The following is a 15,564-nucleotide window of genomic DNA, read 5'->3' on the forward strand; positions in this document are numbered from 1 at the left end:
TGGTCTTGCCCCCACTCCCGATATCAAACATCTGACTGCTACCACCCATCCCCTGTGAGTATCCCAACCACCCATATCCCATCCACTTATGTTTTCCCTGGCTTGTCAGTTTCATTGGGCCCTTTAAAATTAGCTGTAGTAAAAAAAGGAGGGGCGTGGCCTCCTTGAATCCACTGGAGCTAAACTGTTCTGGGGCCTGCAAAGATTGGGCTTCAGAAGTTTCAGTGCAGTTTTCAAGAGGGGTAAAGTGTGTGTTAAATTCTTCTAATTCCTGCAGGCCATTTTCTCTGACTTAGTTATGGCCAAAAAATCCGCTGTGTGCTTAATATATTTTTAGTTCACTTGTATCGCTGGTAATTTGACCTCTTCTGCAACTGTAAAAACAGAAACAAAATACTAATTAAGAAGTCTGCCCATTTCTTGTTTCCCATTTTAGTCTTGCCTGGGATGTCCTTTAATGGGTCTACATTCACCTTTGCCACTCCCTCAGTGGATTTATAAAACATTAGCTTTCATATCTCATGTATGCTCTTTTTCATATTTTCTTCTTGCATCTTTTATTTCTATGTATATCTTTATTGTTTAACTTTTCACTTGTGTAAGACTTTTATTTAGTTTAATGCTATCTCTTTATTGGCCATGACTTTCTAACAACACAAGTAGAGCCTTTGCCTTTTACGGATATTTACTGGTTTTGGATTCTAAAGAATGCCTGCTTGAGTACTTCCCACTATTTGTCCAGAGGTTAACCAAAACTTTCCACTGGTTCAGTATTCATCACAGTCTGATTCAGTGTAATGTGTCTGTATTGGAGACTGAAAACTTAGCACTCTTGTGAATAAACATCCCTCCTAAAATAATATCGATTATTTTGGCAAAAAGATGCGGAGGCGATCGTACACTGTGTAATTGTAGCTACTTCCACCTAAAGAGTTGTATTCTCCTTTTTAAGCTTTTTTTTAAATTTCAGCATTTGTTTCAAAAGGCTTGCGTCAGCTGTATACGCTTAAAATGGCAAACTGTGAACTAAATGCTGCATCACCTACCCACTGCTTAGCTGAACAGTGCCCATTATTGATGCGCAGGCTGTTTACCTGGAGGGATGAATGATGCATTTTATATTCATTACAAACTTCGAGAAGCCAATACTACATAGTCATTAAGCATGTTTGATACAGTGAGCTGAAGCCATCCCCAAAAGCAAGTAGGAATGAAGTAATTTACTTTGGAAGGATTTGAAGCTGGTTCTAACACGGCATTAAAGCAGCATTTATAAAGTGATTCCAGATAAATAGCTTTAAGTTTACCTGCTAAAATCATTAACTGATGGTTGCTTTACACCATGTGGTTGTCTTCCAAATTTCTGTCAAGGTCGCAACTTTTCAAGCAGATAACAGAATTCACTTTTATTTTATTTATGTATTATTTGTTTTATTTGATTAAAAAATCCCCAATTCTCTTTTAGATCCATGATTCTCAACCCAAGTCAACGTAAACACATTAAGTACTTATTAAAACATTAAATTGAAAATTATGTAACTGGTTTATTTTTTCTCATGTGTATTGGTAACAGTGTTGAAGTTAGTGGCCCTTTGATCTAAACGCAGTGTAGGCTAGAAATGTTAATAGGATTGTGGTTTAATTATCTGGCACGTTAGTATAACTGAAGGCCCACGGCAGACATGAATGGATACTTAAAAATCTAGTTTTTAAATGGAAAAAATCATTAGGTTCTCCAGCAATATTTTAATGAAACTAAAAATAACCTCCCCTCTTAAGCTTGCCTTCTTTCCATCAGTATCAGCAGGAGATTGCAGTACTTCAAGATAAACTGAGGGCATCCAGTCGGAAGCTGGAGGAGTATGAGGTACATTTAAAAAACCAAGAGGAACAAGCACAAAAGATGATGCTGGAATACCAAGCCAGGCTGGAGGAGGGTGAGGAACGACTTCGTAGGCAACAAGAAGACAAGGATGTGCAGATGAAAGGCATTATCAGCAGGTATGCAGCCAACCATCTGTTTTGCCTGGGGTCATTTCTACTCTAGTGCAGTCTTGTACACAGTGCATCTTTGTGAACTAAGTGTTGATGTTGACATTGAGTCCAATTACCAATGCATTTCTTCAAACCCCTACACCATTTGATGCTCAAGGATTTTATTGGGCAAATAGACAAATATTACCTTGGGGAATTCTAGATCTGGCTCGTTTCACTTCTTACTGTAGTTTCATGCTGCCATGAAATATTTGTAGGTATGTTTTCTGAAAGCCACAGTAAGCACAATCCTGGTGTGAGCCAGGTCAAAAATATGCCCATTGAGTTACAGAGGTCAGGTGGGGGCATGGCCTTACAGAATGGTTGAATGTTGTGCTTTTTACACCTTTCAAGCTTGATAAACTAGGATATTTATTGAACCACTCACAAGCCAATCTGGAGGAGGTGCATGGGGCTGGTTATTGGTTAAAATCCAATTAGTAGCCTGGATGATAAGGGATATAAATCCAGCTCTTTTGTCTCTGAGTCTGTCTGTGTGTGTGGAGGATATGTGTCTTACTATTTTAAGTAAATAGAACACAGTCATTGGTGCAGGCAAGCCACCATGCATCACTGATGGTCCCCTGCTGGGTAAATGGAGAAGGTTTGCAATGGAAAGCATCCGGCTGCAAATCCACCCACCAGATCCAAACACAAACTGATAGTTGATGTGTATGGAGTCGCCAGCATTGCGGTGACTCCATGTAACCTGGGAAAAGCTGGAAGGGGTAGAGGAGTAGATTTCTCTCATTCTGTTAGAACAAGATAGCACTGACCTAATGCACAACTAAGCTAATCCAGCCAGATTTTGAATAGTGTGGATAGATTTCCAGCCCATATTCACCAGGATGAAGCAGCAATTCATATCTGATCTTCACAGGTGCTGCCCTAGCAGTGGATTTACTGTGAAACAAACTGTGCAGTGGCACAGGGTCCCCAAACAACAGGAGATCCCACAATGCAGTATAAATCTGACAAATAATTGCAAACTGCCAACGAAAAGCAAAATTGCCTTTTCTGTATAATGTCTTCACAAGGGAGTGGTGGTCTAATTCAAGATTATGTTTACTGGCATCCTTTGCAAAGATAGACTGTAGAATGTGGGTTTGGCATGGCCTAGAGTTGCTGCAATTTGTGCTACAAAATGTTTCTGGTTGGGGGTTGGTGCACATGCTTCAGTCGATCCTTATAGGTGCAGCATGTGTTCTGGGCATGGGAGAGGGGGATCGAGGTCCAGGGGTGAGAAGTGGCACAAAATGTCATTTACCAAGCGCAGGTGGGAAATGGTCACCATCTGCTCTTCCTAAGCTTCACAACAATACTTTACCACACTCGGTCCTGTACACACCTTCTCAAGGCCCCAGGAAACCCTCCTCCGTCACCAATGCTCTGGGACTCCTCCCTTCTCCAAGGCCCCAGGAATTCCCCCTCTCAATGCCCAGGTACCCCCTACCCTACCCTCCCCTCCCCTCCCCCACCAGGGCCCTGGAAACCATCTCTCCTCGTGGAGGGGAGTTCCTGACTCATGATTCCCCTTTCCTCAATGTCAACCCTGGAAACCCTCTGGTACCCTCCCTGCTTCTCCGTCCCCACTTTCCAAGGGCACTGGGATCTCCCTCCTGTGGCTGACGTGGGATCTGGACACCAAATTTCAAAGCCACGAACGCACTGAGCCGTCTGTCAGCTGAAGTCAAAAAGAGGGCAGGTGCTTCTCAACAAGTTGGTTAAAATTAAACCTGAAATAATTCACTAACAACTGCCTTTAAACACTTTTTAAATATTTGTTGCTTCCTCATCATTTAAATTCACATGCTCAGTTTTGTTTTTAATGAACAGGCCAGACCGAGAACCCCAGACGTTGTCTGGTTTTAGGGTGGTCAGTGGAGGAGGCCATTCTGTCCATCCAGCAAGTGCTGACCTCTGAAAGGACAACCGATTGGTCAGGACTCACACTGTCGCTTCCACACACACCATTTATCTTACAAAATGCATTATGCATTTTATAAAAAACACTTAATAATCTCATGTGTTGGTCTAATTTTGATGAATTCTAATTATCCTGAATTTTGTGACAATCTGATGTGGTTTATCAGGGAATAGAAAATCTGCAATAATAATATAGTGGAAGTTAAACCTTTTTTTCTGTATCTTTAAAGACAGTCCTACTTTACACATTCTAAATGGATTGAATAATTCTTCCCCTGGCAGATTTCTAATGCAACGTGTTAAAATATCACAGCTCTCAGCCTCTCTTAAGTGTAAATGCTGAGTTATCAAGATAAGTGCACTGTAACATTTGCAAAGAAGAAAATGTTTTTTTGCTTGGCTGGGTCCTGAAGGTGGAGGCCCTTAATGGTTAAAATATAAATAAGTGGCTACCTGTGCAGATAAAAATGCTAATAGCTCCTATAAGGCCTCCTAATACTTAATGTAAAGATTTAAATTTTGCAGGCTTGTTTTGAGTAACAGTAGGACCATAAGATATAGGAACAGAATTAGATCATTTGACCCATTGAGTTTGCTCTGCCATTCAATCATGGCTGATAAGTTTCTCAATCCCTTTCTCCTGCCTTTTCCCTGTAACCTTTGATCCCCTTGCCAAAAACTATCTATCTCTGACTTAAATACACTCAACGACCTGAATTCCATAGATTCACCAGCCTGAAATTACTTCTCGTCTTGGTTCTAAAGGATTGTCCCTTTTATTCTGAGGCTGTGCCCTTGGATCCTAGTCTCTCCTACTAATGGAATCATCTTCCCCATGTCCACTCTATCCAATACTTCCAGTGTTCTGTAAGTTTCAATGAGGTCCCCCCCCCAACTTCCTTCTAAATTCCATCGAGCACAGATCCAGAGTCCTCTAACACTCCTCATACATCAAGCATTTTGTTCCCAGGATCATTCCCATGAACTTTGGGGCAGCACAATGTTAGCACTGCTGTCTCGGTGCCAGGGACCCGGGTTCAATTCTAGCCTCGGATCACTGCCTTAATGGAGTTTGCACATTCGCCTCATGCCTGCATGGGTTTCCTCCAGTTGCTCTGGTTTCCTCCCACAGTCCAAAGATGTGTGGGTTGGGTTGATTGACCATGCTAAATTGACCCTAGTGTCAGGGGAAGTGGTAAGGTAAATGAGGGTTATGGGAATAAAGCCTGAGTGGGCCATCTGGGGAAGGCTTCCTTCAGGGCAGTTTGCCTGGAAGGAGGTAAAGAAGAAGATGGTGCCACTCACAGTGCCAGGCCACATGTGGATATTAGCTGCTAATTTCCCTGCAACTGATGAGAAAGTTCTGCATCCGGTTGGTTGTTTTCCTGGAACCTGTGCAGCCATATCTGCATAGAGAAAGAGTTGATGGACTTGTCTCTCCACAGATACTGCCAGATCTGCTTTATACTTATAGTTGATTTTTAAAATTCCTATTACTCTCCTATTGATTAACTCAATCATTTGAGCAAGTCCAAGGTTTAGCTGTTCTCAGCTAAAATGGAAGAATGAGGGTTATTATTGAAAATGGAAAAATCATCCAGGAATCTTGCTGTCAATTGTTATCCAGTGATCCAGATTGGAAATGGGGAATTTGTGGATTCTGGATGATCAGGATTTGGATGTAATACTGCCTACTAGCATCCACTGCAAATGTTCACACAGAAGATCTCCAGATGGGTGAAACACTGAGAGAACGGTGGCACCTACAAAGCTATAACCAGCCATAAATCATCAGCTACAGAGGGGCGAATTTTTACCTTTGTGCTGCTATCTTTAATAATTTTCTCCTCTTCTGTTTTATTTTAGTAAAGGGTTAAAATTATTGAATGTTAAAGCTGTTTTGGTCCCAGATTTACATGCTGTAATGAATTCTGCTTATCAGTACAACATAGTGTCTGATCTCTGATCACTACAGGATTGACTGAGCTTTCTAGTCTGTTTGATCAGTGCCACTGAACCTACTGTGTTACTCATGTTTTCTCTTCATAGATTAATGGCTGTTGAAGATGAGCTGAAGAAAGATCATGCAGAGATGCAGGCAGCAGTAGACTCTAAACAGAAGATCATTGAGGCACAGGTTAGAGACTGTCTCACTCACACTTTATATGTACAAAGTTTGACATAAATGGGGTGCTATCCAACAATGAATGTAAGATTTAGAAAAAGGACACTAAAATTGCATTGGAAGATGATCAGTGCCTAAATGAAGGGGAGGGACAATAGGGGCAATTTTACCATCGTCAGGCATAACGCGATGATAAAGTTGGGTAAAGCGATTGGTGCCGTTTTTCGCGACCAGCACCATTTTACGAGCGCCGGATTTCTATCACAATCAGCCTCGCACCGGAAATGGGTGGGAAGCAGGTTAATATATGGAAATTTATTATAGTACAATTTTACATCTGCTTAGTGAACCCGGCACTCAATCGTCCAGTTTGTCGCCAAACATCCCCCCCAATGACCTCACTGGGAAAGCTTTGCACCGGCAAGGAATAGACATGCTCCCCGTGACGCACGGAGCAGTTGACGTGGCCTTGCTGGTGGAGTCTGAGGACAAAGTGTGTGCCCCTTCGGCAGTGCCACCCTAGCACTTGGGCAGTGCCAGGAGACAGGGACACCGGGGGAAGGGCTAAGAGAGGAGAGGGCCCACTGCCATTCTGCAGTTATTGGTGGGGCAAGGGTGGGCGGCAAGGGGGCAGCGATCAGTCTGGGCAGCAGGGGAGGTCAGCAGTGGCTATATCTCAGACTGTGGGCCAGCGCGATTGCAAGGGGTGGGGGGGCAGCAGCAGCTGCTTCTGTCTGCTTGCACTAACAAAGGTCTGACAGCACTCTCTTTTCTGCCAGTCCCCTCTGCAAGGTTTTGGGCACATTAAGCCCATCCAGCAGGCTTCTGCAGTGAGCCACAGGCTTGCTGATATTTTTGCAGGAAAAGTGTGTATTGAGGGGGGCCTGCAAACACACACAAAAGACAGATCTGAAACTGTCCCCAGTTTCAAGTCCGCCCAGCACTTAGAAAATAAATGGTAAAATGGTCCCCATTACCTTCCACAGCAGGATGGTGCACTAGTACAGACTGAACCATAGGAAAAGCTGAGATCTTTGGCTAATCTCACTTTAGCCTGTGGACTATCGTACATGGTTCAAAGGTCTGCTCTCAAGAACGTTATTAGAAATGTGAGCTGCATGTAGAAGAATTTGGAATCAAAATGCCCATACAGTTAGTTCCTGAGCCTGAAGTGAATTACATTAAAATCACACTTTATTTATAAAGACACTGGATCATAGAATAGTCACAGCACTGAATTGGGCCGTTCGGCCCATCATGTCCATTCCAGCTCTTTGAAAGAGTGACTTCCCTGTTCACCATACCCCTGTTTCCACTTTGGATGATTATCCAATACCCTTTTGATAGACACAGTTGAACCTGCCTCCAACACATTCTCAGGCAGTGTTCCAGCTTTTAACCCCTCACTGTGTAAAATTGTTTTTCTTCATATTGTCTTTGGTTCTTTTGCCATTCACCTGAACTTGGTGCCCTCTGTTTCTCCATGCACCAATGGAAACAGCTTCTCACCATCTGATCTGTCCATATCCCTCATGGTTCTGAGTGCCTCTATCAAATCTCCTCTCAACTTTTGGCCTAGTTTCTCTACTCTATCCATGAAACTGAAGTTCCTTATCCCTTGAACCATTCCTCTTTTCTGCAGGCTCTCTGAGGCCTTCACATCCTTCCTATGGATATAATATTACAAATTACTATTTTATATAGGTTTGCCATAACCTCCTTGCTCTTGCACCCTATGCCTCTATTTATAAAGCCCAGGATCCAGTATGCCTTATTAACCTCTTTTTCAACCTGTGCTGCCGCTTTCAATGATTTTTGCACATATACACCCAGATTCCATGGCTCCTGCACCAGCTTTAGAATTGTATCCTTTATATTGTCTTTCTGTATATTCTTCAAAAAGTTACTTCACATTTCTGTGCACTACATTTCATTTGCTATGTGTAGTACATTCCACAGTCTGCCCACATCCTGCTGAGGACTTAAAGATATCGCTATCTTCACAGTTCACAATACTTTCAACTTTGTGTAATTTGCAAATTTTGAAAGTCTAGGCAATTAATATAGATCAAGAAAACCAACCTTGGCAAATCCCACCTTTTGCCTCATCTGAAAAATGGCCATTCACCTTGATTATCTTTTGCTGTCAGTGAGCCAACTTTGTATCCATGCTGCCATTGTCCCTTTTATTCTATAGGCTTTAACTTTGCTGAGGACAATGTTATGTGGCACTTTATAAAGTGCCTTTAGGAAACTCACATCAACCCCCTCTCTTACCTAATCAAACAACTCCGGACTCGAGCAGCTTCTTCCCTGCTGTCATCAGACTTTTGAACAAACCTATCATATATTAAGTTGATCTTTCTCTACACCCTAGCTGTGACTGTAACACTACATTCTGCACTCCTTCCTTTCCTTCTCTATGAACAGTATGCTTTGTCTATATAGCATGCAAGAAACAATACTTTTCATTGTATATACATGTGACAATAATAAATCAATGTTAGTTAAACATGTTTTGTCTTTAATAAGTCTGTTGTTTTTTTAATCCACATTTGGCCAAGTGAGTGCTAACTTTATTTTGGATTAAAGAGTCAAATCCAGTCCAAGATGGGGTGTAAAGCCTGTCTTGTCAGCTTGGATTTTGTTTGCCCCTCTTGTGGGGACCATGAATTGGATTTGATTTGAATTTGATTTTTTTGGATGGAATGGAAATGAATTTTTAAAAAAGCGTTTTTTTAAATCACCAAGGTTAAACTGGAATCTGACCAGGTGATGTGTTGTCTTTGTAACTTGGGCATAAATCAAGCTTCGTTTAATTGCATGATTTCACCTTCTTAGCATTAGTTTCCACAGTGTATTCTTTACATTTTTTTCACACAGTCTGATTCATGTTAGTCAGATTTAGTGCAGAGCTTTTATCTGTTTTCTAATAGTTTTCTTGTTCCAAAACTTCTGGCTCTGAATCTGCTGTAATTGTTGAACTGATGCAGGCTGACACTGTAATTGCATTGAATTTTGTCTCCAAACCATCCTGTCACAAAAATTCCTGCAATTGTTCAATTATATGGCATAAGCTCCTTATGTTAGATACAAGCGCTTCCTCAGTTAATTGGAAGAAATTACCCCAAAATCTAAATTATTCATGGATTCTGCTTGCTGCACTTACCCTTGTCTCAGGTTATAGTTAACTCTATTAAACTGTAAGTCTTTGTTGCATAAATGTAAGTGGAATTACTACGCAGTCTCTGTTAATATAAACTTAAAGAGTATGAGTTGATGCAATGTGTGTGAGCAACAGAACTGCTCTTGCACAGTTCTTTGTGGGTGGTTACACATAAACATTGGCAGAGATCAAGGAGAAGTTTCCTTAAAATAGGACACAGTATTCAGAAAGAAAATAGCTTACAAAAAGGCAGAAGGTGATCTCTGAAAGAATAAAAGAAAAGTGCCTAAAGGTTAAAATATATTGAATAGCTTAAGAGTATCTTTCTGAAAAAGCAAAATCCTTAGAGCAATTAATTATTTTGAACCTTACAATTCGGCCTAATCTCAGACATGTGTATGTGCACGTATAAATGTATCAAACAGAATAAATTTATAACTTGCAACAGGCCAAGGTTTATGGGAGCCCAAAGCAGTCCTGAATCCACAGAACATTTGGCAGGATTTATGCTTTAGTTAATGGTCAGCTGGTTACTCTAATACATTTTTCCTTGAGTTAAAAGATCTGGCAATGTTGGAAAACCTTAGCGAGGTGGCATAGCTCCCAGCATTTCAAGGGTCTGATGCTGAAACAATCCGTTCTCTGTTTGTTGCTTATGAGTAGTGGGGCCTGATTCTAAGCAACGACACAATATTTCCCAGTGCCTGGCCTTGGAGATGCCACAGAGATTATTTATTTTTTGAGTTGCTGTGGAGTGACCTTCTGCTCAAAGAAATACTCAAAATATTACATTAATTGAGACTCCCTTTTGCTGAAATCTTCACTAAAATAACTGATGATGTCATTTTTTTTACAGGTTCTTTTTGAAAAACAATTAAGAGTATCTTGTCCATTTAAACTGAAGAATGCAATATTGTTTTCAACAGGAGAAACGCATTGTCTCACTGGACGCAGCTAATGCCCGATTAATGAGTGCATTGTCACAGCTGAAGGAGAGATATAGCATGCAAAGCCGCAATGGAATCTCCCCAACCAATCCCACTAAGCTGCAGATCACTGAAAACGGGGAATTCAGAAATAGCAGCAACTGCTAATTTGATGATCAGTATCTACAAAAGGAATTACCGTATACCACGAGTGCTTACAACGCAAGATGTATTAAAGCACAGGCATCAGCTGCAGCTACAAACAAACTTACGTCCAAATATCTTTTGATCAAATTTGTGTTTTGTTTATAAAAAGTTCATTTAAATGGCTATCTGGAGTCACAAGGAAGCATGTTGTTAAGGGGAAGAAAGTAGTAAGCCTTGGAATAGTTTTCAGTCAAATCCCTTGCACTGGAATACGATTGAATCCATGTAATAAAGAATCCTTGGGTGCTGAACCACACCTTCAGTGCGCAGTCGGATGGTGATGATGAAATTACACTAACCACTAAGATGGGCAGAGAAATGTTGTTTCCCACTGACGCAGGTTCTTCTGGTTATTCCTGGGCTACTCCACATTAAGTACAGATATAATATCCTCAATGTCAAATGGATCCATTGATAGTCAACTTACCTTGTAAATACCTCTTGAGTAGAAACTGGGGATGTTTGGTTATTGTTTTATTTCCACCAGTATTGGGTCTACAGACCTAAGTGTATGCCAGTTTTGTACAGATTACAGTACTCCTTCCAATTGTTATGTATACAATGACTTACTGATAATAGCGTTTTCTGATTTTGAACTACCACATGATTCAGCAGCTATTTGTATCCCTGATGGATATGTAAGGGAAAGAATATCTGTCAGTTGCTGTTGACAGCTCTCCAGCTGAGTGTTTGTATTGCACTTTTATCCTACACATGAAGTTGTTTTTGAGGAATACAATTTTCCTATTTTGGAACCTTTTGTAAGGAAATGCTACTTCTTAACAACTCGTGACAATGTGCGGATTCGTGCCCAGTCTGCTATCTGGATCATATTACTCAGCATGACCAACCAGGTAAAGCCATCTTCTGTCTGAGAAAAATGCTTTTGAGGTTTGAAGCTACTACCAGGAAGTTACCAAAGTGATATCAGAGAGTGAGGATTGCGCTGGGAGTACTGCATAGAACAACTTATTTACTGAGAAAACCTGTCCACAAAACAGTTCTTTGACTCAATAATCAGAAGTGACATGAAATTCTGCACATGAATCAAAGTGATATATGAAAGAAACAGGTGGCAGGCTTGTATTCACTGTAAGTATGGGAATCACTACTTTTGGATGCCTATGATACAGATTTATCTTCTGTTATCTTGAGTCGATTTGATAAGCTGGTATTTCTTTCATTTGTGCACCATTTGCTTTTAAATTTCCTTTTACCATCAAAGCTTTCCTGCACAAATTGATGCATTTGTTTGGTGCATTTATTTTCCATATTCTGCTGCTCCCATGGAAACAGATGGACTTGGCTACTGCTGCTTCAAAAAGAAACCTGATTTTAAAATTAAACCTTTAAAAACTATACAGTAAGAATAGTTCTATTAAATTTATACCTGTGTGTGTTTGTGAGGGCATTCTTTTTTTAAAAAAAAAGCCCAAGAGAAAGAATGACTTTCTTCCCGATTTTTATTTTTAACGGTGAGTCAGTTTTTGCATCTGTACTGTGTTAAAATTCTGTGTATCCGACATAAACTGTATATAGTTAACATCTGTTTCTGGTACTGCTTGTCTCAAAGTCGCAACAGAGTGACTGCATCTTTAACTGCTGTTTATGTTGTTAAAAATATGTCTGATAAAAGCCAGTGGTGGCAAATTAAAACCACTCTATATAGGCAAACAAAATCACTGTGTGATTGCAATCTGTGGTTCTGTAGTTCTCAAGGCCATTTGTTAAACTTATTGACTTTTCAGATTTGCAGCATCTTGAGTTGCATTTGTATTTAGCTACACTGACGTATGACAAGTATCATGACTGCACCAGTGATTCAGCATAATAAGCCAACTAGCCAGCTCAGAATGGTTTCACAGAAAAAGGGGAATGGTTCTGCGTACTGATTTAGGTACTGCCTTGGAAGGTGAGAAGCCCAAGGGGGAAATTATCACAATGCCCTGAAACTTCATGCATTAGGAAAACTGAGATGTGCCATATGTAATCATAAATAATAGCATAGTAAACAGGGATTCTCTAGTCTTAGTAATAGAGATGTGAAAGATCTTTCTAAATGCACTGCTTAACAGGAATGCCTATTCCTAACCAGTAACCGGGTAGCTTTGTGTTATTACAATTAAGCAACGTCAGCCTTCCGAGGGTTTTTTTTAATGTTATTTTATAGGGGGTTTGTAATTGTTGTTTAAAAAGTTTTATAATTTTCATTTTTAAGTGCATGTAAAATAATCTGTGGATCCATAAAAAGTCATGTTTACAATTTGAATTAAACTGCACACTGTTAATTTTATTTCCTTTATAAACTGTGAAAGCCCTTTAAAGTAAATAATTCCTCAATGTAAATGCCACTTGACAATTCTTAATAATTTTTCTTTGTTATAACTCCTGCGCAGTAAATGGAAGCCCATTGGCCTTAAGGGGTCTGTCAGGGTCTAGTAGGAGTTTGTCACAGGGCGTCCTTGCAGTCATCAATTCTCTGCAGCTTCTGCAGTGTTATTTCTGTTGCTGTATATTACTAATAACATTGGTTTTCTTTGGGTAGCTGACACTGTCTTTAGAAGGGAGCCCTGGGGATTATTAACATTTGCAAAGGGTCCTGGTGCGTGTGTGTATGTCATTGTCTGCAGGGAGCTCCCTAGACAAACAAAATTAGGAAACCATATATGTGCTAAACATACGTGTGTTCAGATTCATTTGGAAATGCACCATATTTAGTATTACACCCAAGGATGCTTAAAAACAATTTTCTCCACTGTGACATTGTTTTCACCAAATACAAACAGTGAAAAGCCAAAATACTTGAAGAGCTGGTTTTTTTCCTAAAAAAATAAATAATGTACATATTTAGAAAATTCTGTCAACCTCCTAAAGTGTTTGAACAATGGTGGTATGAGCTTAAACAGTGCTAGATTCCAAGATGCCAATGGTGTCATGATCTGCAGCATTTTCTTCAGATAGAAGTTTTCCTAAAAAGGTGACACTGTTCAGCCTCTTTAAACAGAGCCAAAGATTCTGTATCCATTAGCATCTTGGGATACTGTAAATTTGTTAATTTCCATTGGCAGATTTTAGCTTGAAATGTGTGAGCTGCAAATCATCGCATTATTCCCAGTGTTAAAAAAAATCCACAGAAACCCTGCAATTAATTGGAATCAAAAGCTGTGCTGTTGGCTCTGTTTGCAAAGTTGGAATGAAAAAATATAGAGGAATAGGTTATTTCAAAAAGTATTTGTTTTGCTTTTGCTTCAAAAAGCTAAAAATTCAAAGTTGGACAGTGTTTTCAACATTGTTTCCAGAGCCTAAATTAAAAATGCGGTTGTACTATCACAGAATATGTGGCATATGCCTGATTCTTTAATTTGCTGCGAACAAATTAGAACTTAAAATAATTCAAATGATTCTCTCTGCATCTTTGTCCTTAAACGCTGTGTTTAAGGACGTGCCTCCAATTAACTGGTGCCTATTGATACTTGTCCCTGAAAAGCTGTTGTACGTTTTATATCCTTACACTTTTGTAAGTATGTTTAAAGTTTAAAGTATTTGCTGGACTCACTTCAGCTTACTTAACCTGTAATAATGTACAGAGAAGTTGGTTGTGTCAAAAATATGTGGCTGTGCAATTTATGTACATTTGCAACTAGACTTATTAAAGTTTTATTTAGCTATTTTAACTGATTTGTGTAATGTCATTGTTGTAAACAGTTTGTCACCTGGGACATTATTGTTACAGACACTTTCCATCACAAAACATGAAGGCTTTACAAATTAGTTATGTTGGTATTTGTGTAGTAAACAGTGAGGAATATGTCAGTAGACATCAAGAGGATATACAGGCTTGTAGAATGGGCATGATGGATGAAATTCAATGTGGAAAAATGTCTGATGATACATTGTGATTGGAAGAATGAGGAGAAATGATCTAGACTAAATGTTACAATTTTAAAAGGAGAGACATCTAGGATTGCTTATGCACAAATCTGTGGAAGTGGAGTAACAGGTTAATAAAGCAGGGAATAAACCAAAGGATACCCTTCTCAAACTGAGGTTCGCAGAGCCTTTCTGGGTTAGTCGTGGATTTGCAAAGTAAAATGGAAGTGCTTAACAAGCAAGGCCTTGCTGTGGACTGACATAGGACAGTTGAAGGCCAACTTACTTTCAGTCAGGCGCTTGGAGTAGAGTGCAACTATATATGCAGCACAGATTGAGTGGTTGTCTTACCCAGAGAGGGAAACGTATGGAGGAGCACTAAGAATGACACAAAGAACACACCATCTTCAAGTAACCCAAGAAAACGCATATGTAAATAACCCATTTTCTTAGAAAGCACCATTAAAACAGTCTCTACACTCAACAAAATGAATATTGCCTAGGGGTTTATGATACAACCATTTGTAATGGGGGCCTTCAAGCAAAAGAGTTTGAAAACCACTGGCATAGAGTAAAGAAATAAGCCTGTTATGCTAAACCTTCATAAAATTCTAGTTCAGCCCCCGCTGAAATACTGCATTTCCTTCTGGGCACCCACTCTTTAGGAAGTATGTGAAGACTTAAGAGGTTGCAGAGTGATTATAATTCTGTGGATAGATTGGAGAAACTGATGTTCTGCTTAGAGGAGGAAAGGCTATGGGAGGAGATTTGGTAGAGGTGTTTAAAATCAAGAAGGGTTTGGTTAAGAGTAAGGAGAAACTATATCCATTGGCCTAAGGATCAATAAACAGACCTAAGGTGAGTGGCAAAAATGAGCAAGAGGCAACATGAAAAATGTTATGCAATGTGTGGTTAGAATTTAGAATGCACTGTCTGATAGGATGATGGATACAGATTCAATAGTTGCCTTCAAAAGAAAATTGGAGAAATATTGAAGGAAAAATGATAGTGATATGAGGAAAGAGCAGGGAGTGGGACTGACAGTGAGCTGAACAGCTTCCTTCCATGCTGTACCAATCAACAATTCTATGATTTTTAAACACTTTTATTTACGTTGAATTGTAATTTATAAACATCACACCATCATAATTTGCAAGCATAAATAACTATTAATGAGCTCTACAAATGAGGATTGAAAATACAAAATTCACATATTTTCAATTCATTTAGGAATTAGAAAACAATCTCCACAAAACAGTGAGTAGTTGGAACATGCTTCAAGAGAATTCATTGCAATTTGTGATAAATTG

General features: G+C 39.7%; 1 protein-coding gene across 8 annotated transcripts in view; it reads left to right on the forward strand.

Annotated features, from left to right (window-relative positions):
- The window catches only part of LOC145358418 (disabled homolog 2-interacting protein-like), a 739,003-nt gene extending 724,945 nt beyond the window's left edge, over nucleotides 1-14,058 (forward strand). For all 8 annotated transcript variants that reach the window (XM_080212472.1, XM_080212474.1, XM_080212473.1 and 5 more), the window contains 3 exons: nucleotides 1,799-2,001; nucleotides 6,010-6,097; nucleotides 10,178-14,058. In XM_080212472.1, the coding sequence (XP_080068598.1) occupies nucleotides 1,799-2,001; nucleotides 6,010-6,097; nucleotides 10,178-10,345 (459 nt within the window). In that variant the 3' untranslated portion in view covers nucleotides 10,346-14,058. The remainder of the gene's footprint in view (nucleotides 1-1,798; nucleotides 2,002-6,009; nucleotides 6,098-10,177) is intronic.
- Nucleotides 14,059-15,564: the final 1,506 nt, after the last annotated feature.

This window comes from Carcharhinus amblyrhynchos, chromosome 25, assembly GCF_965287045.1.
Source record: "Carcharhinus amblyrhynchos chromosome 25, sCarAmb.v2.hapA, whole genome shotgun sequence".
NCBI lineage: Eukaryota > Metazoa > Chordata > Chondrichthyes > Carcharhiniformes > Carcharhinidae > Carcharhinus > Carcharhinus amblyrhynchos.